A 9,939-nucleotide genomic window follows, 5' to 3' on the forward strand; every position below is an offset into this window, starting at 1 on the left:
CCAGATCGATTCCAACGTACGAACCAAGTGAAGTCCCTTCAAAGAGTCAGTCAATAGTCAGCGCTGTCAACTTTTCTTCTACAATTCCCTACCCTTTTCACATTTTCTTCTCTTTTTCATTCTTTTCAAAAATTTCTTTTTTAAAGTTAAATGAGTAAACTAAAATGAATTTTCATACGATATGTGGCTTTAGCGCAGGGACGATTTCGAAGCTGTTCCAGGGGATAACTCAAACCGCGTCCAAGTACTGTGACTAGAAGTTCCATGCCACCATTGAATTGCCAAATACTATTTGACATGTTAGAATGAAAGCTCCAAACCATTGCCATTACTGGTTATATTTCGAAATTCCGACTCAATTCTTCGTTTTAGCCAGACGTCAGGAATCAGTACTTTACCGACAAAAAGACTGTTGTGGCATGGGTCAACGGGTATGGATCATGGAACTGTGTGTGTGGAGATGTTATGCTGCTCTATAAGAGAAAACAAATCTGGCATTGGTAGGGGCTGGATAACGATATTCACTAACAACCCAACTCCGAGCCTGTAACATAACAATGCGACCAGACTACCGTAGTTCATAAAAATGCAGGTAATGCATGAGGTTGCATTGCGAAAAATTAACATGGTGGGACAGCATAAGGTGCGTCATAGTCTCTCAAGGGCCATGTATTGTTCTGCTCTACCTTGAAGTCCAAAATTACTGCACTGCGGTATAGGTCCACCAGCTCACGGCAGATGCTTCACTAACACCTGAACCAGCCTTTTGGTCTGATACTTAAAAAGAAAACCCTGATCTAACTTAAATGCGAGATCTGAGCCTTCACAAGATGCTGTGTAGGAGCACAGCGATCAGAACGACTATAGCCACCGTCTCGAAAAATTCAGGGAAGTAACAATGCATTTTGTCAGTTGATCTAACCTGGGAGCTTCAATGATACTTGCTCCAATAGGTGTAGGATTAAAAATGGTGTTGATTGCATTAAGAGGCCAAAGACTTTTGTGAAGCTTGTGATTGAGAAACACCCCTTGGCCAACTGGGTCAAGCAGACTAAAAGCCCTCTTTCATCATAGCCTGGTAAAGTAACGCTGCCTGCAAGGAGTACCCAACCATGACTAGATTTGCTGGATGAGCTAGGACGTACAGAGTGAACCGTGATTGTCTCAGATGCAAGCATGGCCCTCGGAGTCCGCATGTCGGATGCTCCAGAAATTCCAAACTCTGCAAGGGTCCTGAAGGTTTAGAACGCATGAACCCATCCGTTCTCCATGGGATGGGCATTGTACTGCAGTTAATGAACCACAGGGCCTCCGACATCATCATATATACCTCCTGCAGTGGTGCACGAAGTTGGTTTTAGCCATGCGTGAATAGCACCTGGATTGGATTGTCTTGGTCACCTCAATTGTGCACCTGAGAACAAGCGATCGATCCATGTGTCGCGGAGCTTCATCATCTACGAATGACCAAATGCAAGTAATAACTTGTTCAAAGGAGCTGAATGACTCGAGTCAAAATCTTGGCCGGGAGTCATGCATCTTCTCTCACCAGTTACTGTGTCCGCATTCATGAAGGTTTCGCAGGTACGTCCTGTGAAGTCGAAGTAGGGGGTCTTTCAGGTCGCCGACCGTAAGTAATCACCATGACCACATCTCCGACATGAGCAACAGATCCATCAGGAGCCTTCCAAGCCCTGCCTTCAGACAACAATCTAGACGTACATGGATTAGCGACCTTCGTGATTGGGGCTTGCCAAATGCCATCCCGCACTTGTTGCAGAGGTATACTCGGTACTAAAGGCTGCCCATTACACGTGAGCTCCACCTACACGTGTGCAACAGTATGGTGTCAAATCCGAGTGGTTTCTCTAACCTGTCTCAAAAAATCTGCAAATTTTTCGAAGTCTGGAGTAACAGAACGACAGGCAGACAATATTAAGGATAACACTGATTGTTCGGAATCTGGCGCTTGTACCTCATCCTCGTTATCTAAACCCAGCTTATTCACCAGGTATTTCTTCACCGCTGCTACTGTCATACTGTCATCCCTGTACAGGTTCACAAGTGGGAAATTTAGTTTGGAGTAAAGGAACTGCCTGCATAGGCTGGAAGCAATAACTACTGATTGAAAAACTAACTCAGTGAATCGTAAATACCGAATGAGTATGTCACCATACAACAAGGATCTCTTTAAAGAAACTTACACAACTCGTACGTATCCTGCAGGAATCTGCTGCAACGGAGAAGCTTCTGGCCTGCATTAAGAACAGAACGAACACGATTCATCAGCAAAACGCACCAACATTGCAGAAGGCAGCTCAGTCCACTTAATCATGGTCCCTCAGCCTACACGTTTCCAGGATTGTAATCAAACTGTTTGGGGGAACAAAATCAACGTTTCGCAGAATTCTATACTCTGCTTAATTGACTCTTGAGGCATCCATGTAAACAGATCAGGCCATCAACGTGCACCAAGGGCAGCTTTGGCTACGAAGGCTACAAAACTTATTCCCAAATTCACTACCAATTGGTGCATTTCTAAACATGTGTGAACAAATTCACAAATTAGAGAACATACGACAGAGACCTGGACATTGAGCATTAGAAAGATGCGCCTCTGACTGTTTTAATCATTCAACCACGAGGGGTCTTGGCTAAAAGGTAGTAGTAGGTAGCATACTGGGAATTTGATGCTTGGAGAGTGAACCACAACCCCGGTCTGGGAGCATGGGGGCGAAGGACTCTTTTCTGCTTCTCTGAAGAAGATACTGGTGGTGGTGCCCGTCCCTTGCTTCCACTACTAGATGGTGTACCGAAGAACTTCGCCAGGCTAGTGTCTGTACTTGGATCTAAAGCAGGACCAGCTTGAAGTTGTGCGGGAGGATACATAGCGTTTCGATGCATGCGTTGGAGTTCTGTAAGAGGATCATCCTTGGATCCCTGGTTACACCACAATCGATCCGGTAAGTACAAAGGGGAGCCTCATCATCAGACCTTGCAGTGGTCTTGATTAAGAAATATTCCTCTACCCAACGTAAACATGTCAACCCTGGAGAGAAGATATTCAAAAATTAGAGGTACAGTAAACGACGGAGAAAGAGAAACGTGTTCAAACAAGGAAAACATTTAATCACTCCAGTCCAGAGTGTGAACCTCAACGTTATCTTCTGAGTCTCAAGATTTGTGCGAATACCGAGTTTTTTTTCTACCCATGAATTGACCAATGAAAGGCACAAATTAATATGTTAAAAATTCTCAAGCCTCAGTGTACATTCGAGACACTGACCGTTAGCCTTCGGTAAGCTAATACTAAGTGATCTACATTAATCGCCCCGTTTTTGTATGCATTCTGACCATGTGGAAGACATTACTAGGCTGCCATTATCCTCCGCCCGTTACCAGGTTCGATCGCCAACCTGAGAAGAAAGCATTTCATGACATATTGAATGTATGAACGGCTTGAATGTTATCAAGCTTATGTACATCAACTTGTTCTGTAAATGACAGAACAATGCGATCTAAGTGAATAGTGTGTCGGGATGATCGAACATGTGACCCTAGTCGTCGCATTCCATTAAATCACCAAAGGTTGGCAAAGTTTATTTTCTGGAACCTCGACTTCCTTCAGGCCGACCAGTGGAAATTCAAAGCTTTTAAACTTGCTCTATGGTAACTACGAGTAGTGCAGAACAGATTAAAGAACGGTATATGAGGTAGTAAAGAAATACCTGATCTGTGCCTTGGAACCTTTCAACGGCTCGTTTTAGAGCCTCCAGATACTCCTCACGATCCGCACCAGGCATCATGGACTCTGCACCTGGCCTCAGGCTCGAAGGAGATGTCCCAAAGCCACTGGGCATATTTAAATTCTTACCGCCCACTCGCTGCAGAAGGTTATGCCACGCCGCTTCAGGATAGACATTTTGTGTAAGAGGTGGTTGCACAGACAAGAGAGAAGTCGAGGCGCCCCCACTACTACCAGGTAAAGATCCCGACCAATCTCTGAACAAAGTTTGATTCGTCGTATTCAGCAGTTCGACATTATTGGGAGGTGTTCGCGGAGGATCCTGTGGACTCGGCATCCATGAAGGAGGTGCTGAAAGCCTCTTTTGAAATCCTTCACAATATTGACCGGAACCGGAGCCAGCACCAGAGTCGCTTGGCTGATGACCTGATGATCTCCAAGTATTGGCGGGAGCGGACTCAGTTAGCTCGGATCTGACCTGTTGCAAGACTGGGGCAGTATGATATGGCAATGTGGTTAAGTTTGTGAGCGCCGGTGGGGGATAACCTCTCTGCAAAATTGGAGTCGATGGTGATAAGAAATGCTCGGAATTGCCGACATTTGCAGGCGATGGTTGCACCGCACGTGGGACGAGCGAATAAGGAACGGCCAGGCTAGAATCTCTGCTGCGTGGCCTAGGTTCCAAGAACAAGGGTCTGGAAAGCCCTGATCTAAAACCAGATTCAGGATTAATATCGGGGTAACGCCTGAAGGATTCGCCGGAATGTGTAGATGTAGCTGGTTGAGCCCTGTACGGAGAAGATGTATTTCTCACGACAGTGCTCCCGTGCACATCAGCCGGATGCCGTCTCGATGTCCCTTCATCCTCTGAGCTACCACCTAACTTGAAAAAATCTCTAATACCGAGTTGCGGCGGGTCTGCGGAACTGCTTGGAGGGATTTGCATGGGGCTCCGCTCACTTTCCAGCTGCTCTCCAACTGGTTCATCTTCTGGAGACTGATAAGATTGCCTACTTCTACCTAGACTCAACTGCAACCATCCGCCAGAACCACTAGCCATAGTCTTTCGCTTGCGGGAAGTCTGCAGTATTGTCGACTCAGGTTGGATATTCCTGGTTGGTGTGTTAACTTGAGAATCCTTCCGAGTGCGGCCTGTTGATAACAATATTTGGGAAGCGGAATGCGTATCATCACATCCCGGAGATTTAGTACCTCGAGCAGCAACGTTCTGTTCTGAGCTAAAATGCACATCCACTTGCCATCGGGCCGGTACCTGGTCTAGGTTTCCCTGCTCTACCGGCTTTTCCCCAGAACTACATTGTGGTGCCGCTACTTCAGTTGTGCCTCGACTAGTACACACATGGGCTGCACAGTCAATGTCCTCCAGTGTGCTTGACTTCGGACTATCTTGATCTGCCATGTGCTGCTCAGCAGTCAGGTCGGAACCTTGACAAGCTTCGGGGGTCAGGGCCTCTGCTGCCAGCTCAGACTCTGAGAGTGCAGTTCGTGCTCCCAAACCATCAGCGTAGTTGTACACAATTTTCCTTCTCTTCGATGGTAACGACCAGAATAACGTCTCCAGTTCCTGATCAGAAGCAGGTATGTGGGCATTGACAATCGGGGACTGCATGTCATCAAGCTGGCTCCTCTCCTTCCTCATACACCCAACAGACATCCGAGATGTTTCCACAGGATAGACCAGCCCAACCTTTGAAACACTAATACTCTCTGATGAAGACATGTAGGAAGGTGTAGCGTCAACGTTCGAAAATCCTCCAGTTTCCGGCAATCCCTTGAAGCGGTCAGCAACTTCAGGAAGATCATGGTGTATGATGAGGGTACGAGAGATGATGTGATCTAGGGCTGATGGTTCCGTGTCTTCAAGCTCCCGCACTTCGGCCTGAAACCTGTCATAAAACCATTTCCAAGACCTATTCCTTGAAAACCGAGCCATATGATCGAACTCCTTCACACATGAAAAGCGCAAGGGTAGAATCGCTACAACTCTTCGAAGCAAAATATTCCTCCAAATCCTTCCTGTGGCACTCAAGCAGACATCCAACTATACAGAAAAACTAAAACGGACAGTTGTCATAAACTGCCTCTCTCCAGCAAATGTAGCTTCTTGTTGGCCCTCGACACTACCACTGAAATTTAATGGAAGTATTCGGTGGGCCTGCAGTAGCGGGCACCTTACAACCCGTAGAAAATCTCGCAAACCGTGCAGCCACCTCACTCATTGGCGTGTGGGAGTACTGCAAATTGGATAAGGACCTTTCGTTAAAGAAAAGAGAATGTACTACAGGAAACGACGTCCTCTTTGATGCTTTGGAGTGGAGGTGAAGGTGGAGATGGTGCTGACAAGAAAGGTGTTGGACAACATCGACTTACCTATGCACAATTCATGACCCACGATTGATGATCATGTTGCGTGCACTTGAAGCCAGTGGTCGGCACTGGGAATCCGGTACCTACGGAAATGAGATCATAGGGCTTCCGATGATATATTGCACTGTCCCCGATGAAGGGCTGCAATGTTGTGAGACTGCATACGAAACGAGATATTTCCAGTTGACTGAATTGCATACCTGGGTCTAGCTTCGCCCGCTCCCTCTCGATTCAATGCTAAGCTGTGAGCAACAAAATAGTCGCTTGTAACAGACGGTGCTCGAGTCCACATGTTGGAGAATGACCTGCAAGCACCCCTCGGACATGTAATGCCCTACTTTCTCTCCGTAATCTAGCCCCAATCTCCCATCCGGATAAAAATGAGACTCTTCACGGCGAGCTGACATGGCAACTACAGACATGCGCAACGCTTCCCACAGCTCGACTACAAGACTTCAGCTTCTTCATCCTCCTCCTAAAGGTTCCATCTCAGAGAATGTGTCACAAGTGTTTCCCGGAACCATTGCTGTCTGACCTTCTAGGTTCAGATGGCCAGTAATTCATTGGTGGTCCACCAGAATAGAGGCGGACATGTACACAGCGCACGTCTGCTGCACTGTGGGCGATCTAGAGCTAGCTAACGACAACAGCTACCCCGTGCAGCAAGAAATATTTTCATTCGTGTCGGAACGTGGGTGTCCCACGGCTGTTCGCGTCAATTACAGTTAATGAATTAGGAGGGTCCACAGAGAAGAGGAAGAATCGTTTTGTCTCAGGCTGGATGTCAAAACAGTTTCCAAGCAAGATGATTTGGAACGGCTCGAGAGAAGGATTGAGAATTCGGCAGTAAGGTTATGATCCGGCAGAAGTAGAATGATAACTGAATTCAATCAAGAATTCAAAACGTGTTTGTCCCTCTCCAAGTTCGATGCCACGACCGAAACTTCACTACGAAAAAGAAGTAAGCACGAAACACGCGCGCCTGCTGAGTGTGACCGCAACGCGGCAAGAACGTCGTCAACAGAGTCAAAGCAGCTAACCAAATGAGCATCGCCTCTAGTCTAAACAATCAATGGTCATTTCATTGCGCAGGTCAAAGAGATTCACACGACAAAAGAAGAGCAAAACCCCAACCACATGGACAGTGAGTAGAGCACTGGCCCCCAAGCCCGACTCCATCACTCATCAAACCCCTGACACACGGCGACATCCACCGCAACTAAATTAGACCGAGCCTGCCATTCAAGTTGTTGTTGCAGAAGTGGACACATGTATGGGCCCCGTAGACGTCCAAAGCTAACGTAAGCAGATCACTGTAGCCAGCCAGCTAGCCAGGCGGAGGACAAAGCAACAGGATCGAACCATGCTTCATATCATGGAATTTCTACACTAACCCTGACTCTTTCTCTCTTTCTCTCTCTCTCTCGCTCTCTCCTTCATTCTCCCCCCCCCCCCCCCCCCCCCCCCCCCCCACGTCGGTCCTACCAACTATCCCCTCGCTTTCCCTTGCGGTACATGGCGACGAGTCTGGACAACGGCTCAAGCAAGCTAGCTTGCAATATCCCCGCGGGCTCTCTCACTGCCTCTAATTCTTCGTTAAGAACGAATTAGAGGAAGACCAGGATACTCTCCCAGCTTTCTGTCATCGTTTCGAGTGCGTTGTACAGTACATTCAGACTGGGGGGGGAAGGGGGGGGGGACGAGGATGGTGGAGACGAGGTTGGGGTGGTACTAATCATCCTCAGCATGAGAGTGAGGGCGGAGCGTGAAAAGCATGGTTAGTCGTCGGTGGCCGTTGTCTGTGATTGTGGATCACCTGGTCTACTATAACTACATCCCCTCCTCGAGATTAGGCGTGACCAAACCCACCAGATCATTCAACCAGCATGCGCGCTTGGATAATTGCACTTTTTTAATCTTACTAAGTTTGACTCGCCCTCCTTTTACTCTCCCCCGCCTTTCTAGCCGTCGTCCCAAATTGTCGACGTTCGTCGCCACCTTCAGACAGCCGTGCTCAGTGATGTCAGAAGCTGACTATGTTTGGAAAAAAATCATGGCCCTCATTTCTGAAACGAGCGTGACTTTGAACAAGAAGCTGTGCAGTGTTGAGTGTGTGCTTAAATATGTGTGTGTGTGGGTTCTTTCTTTTCTTCTTTTATATTACTTCCAGAGATCGATGATGATGATGATGATGATGATCCCCGTCTCCTCAGAACCTCTCGGGTTTCGTGAAGTTGGAGCCTGGACTGACCTCCAGCAATCCATCTCCAGGCAGCCACTCCGATCTCTGCAACAACCATCCTAACCTCCCTTTCTCTATCTCCCTTTCGCTTTTGCTGTTGCTGCATTGGGAACATCAGCCGTTGCCCTCTCATCTCCCTCTCAGATCCTCCCCCACGATCTTACACCTTCTCCATCTCTACGACTGCACCGAAACCCGCAACCAGCTCCGGCGGACCCCATCCCTTTTCTTCGTCTCCTCAGTCTTCTTTTCGATCTGGCTCTGCATGGGCACTCCGCATGGACTGCTTTAAAAACAAACTAACTGGCGGTAATACATTCATATCTAAGTAAACCACCGTCCAACGGTTCGATAAGAACAAAAAAGCATTCGTTCTTTTCTACCGTTTCATTTCTCCCCTGCTAATTGACAAAACGAGTAAAACCGAGCTCATGAAAATCATCCCAAGGGTGTGAGACTTGAAATAGCTTAGGCTGATTTTGCTTGTCTTTTATATCAGCTCGTGATTCTTACAGGTTGCAACCCCTCCAATATATCTATATATACATGTACACACATACACACACACACTCACCCCCAAATAGAAACAAAAGTAGGCGATGAATTCGCACCGTCGCATGCCCACCTGTGTTCGTTACCAAAGGTGGCTGTTTTATCGATCGAAGCTCGTCCGTACATACACACATAAAACAAATAAATGGATGAAGAAAAATTTAAATTATTCTTAGTAGTAGTAGTAGTATTGTAATAAAATGGGGGAGCAGAAACCCACAAACAGTTGGTGCATAGTGGCCTCCGCGTTTCCGCTCGTGTTGATGTCGTATTCGGAGTGCTTGGTAACATTGTACCAAAAAATTCTAAAGAAAAATAGCATGAATTTATTACAGTGATATTGCTACTGCTGTTTCTACCACTTTTGTTGCTGACCTCCAGCTTCATATTGCAGAGAGAAATCTTTGTTTGTGAAGAAAGATTTCAATTAAATTGCTATGTTTGCTTGTTTGATGAATCAAATTTATAAAAACAAAAATGTCCATAAATTACTTTGAACTTTCATAATTATATAATAAATTTTATTTGATATATGAATATAATGTATAAGTTTGTAATGGTTGTAATTTTTTTATCAGTGTACGGAAGATCCAGTTGATAGGAGTATTTGCCCAAAACAAAGTCAGAGTTTTTTATGAACTGATATCTTACTCTATAAACAAAAGGTTAAAATAAAATAAAACTTTAACTAACTAAAAGTAAGTAACTTTTATAAATTGTTTCAGAGTTAAAATGCATTTTCATTATAAAATTAATGTTTTTCTTAGTCTTCCATACTAAATATATAACTTCTAGTTTTCTAAAAACTCAAGATTACAACTTGTAATAATATATATATATATATATATATATATGGTAATGTTAAATGGACTCATGTTTTTACTGAATCAACCTACCCATGATGAAGAATATGATAATAATGAATGTAGTTGAATCATGTGGTTGAATATGATAATAATCATAATGAATGTGGTTGGTTTTTATTGGTTTTGGATCTAATAGTGGAGAAATG

At 45.5% G+C, this 9,939-nt stretch overlaps 1 protein-coding gene across 7 annotated transcripts; it reads right to left on the reverse strand.

Moving 5' to 3' along the window:
- Positions 1–577: 577 nt before the first annotated feature.
- LOC112282568 (uncharacterized) lies at positions 578–7,892 on the reverse strand. Of its 7 annotated transcripts, none has more exons than XM_024520315.3 (7): positions 6,334–7,892; positions 3,729–5,652; positions 2,681–2,940; positions 2,205–2,255; positions 1,976–2,048; positions 1,550–1,825; positions 578–1,333 (listed from the first exon to the last, which is right to left on the reverse strand). In XM_024520315.3, the coding sequence occupies exons 1-6, from the start codon at positions 6,423–6,425 to the stop codon at positions 1,568–1,570; spliced, it is 2,658 nt and encodes an 885-aa protein (XP_024376083.1). In that variant the 5' UTR covers positions 6,426–7,892; the 3' UTR covers positions 578–1,333; positions 1,550–1,567. The 7 variants fall into 7 exon arrangements, with proteins under 7 accessions (XP_024376083.1, XP_090106927.1, XP_090106925.1 ...); XM_090250801.1 differs by having other exon boundaries at positions 6,137–7,888; XM_090250799.1 differs by adding an exon at positions 6,137–6,201 and having other exon boundaries at positions 578–1,825; positions 6,334–7,884.
- Positions 7,893–9,939: the final 2,047 nt, after the last annotated feature.

The sequence above is a fragment of the Physcomitrium patens genome, chromosome 5 (assembly GCF_059467195.1).
Source record: "Physcomitrium patens ecotype Gransden chromosome 5, ASM5946719v1, whole genome shotgun sequence".
Lineage (NCBI taxonomy): Eukaryota > Viridiplantae > Streptophyta > Bryopsida > Funariales > Funariaceae > Physcomitrium > Physcomitrium patens.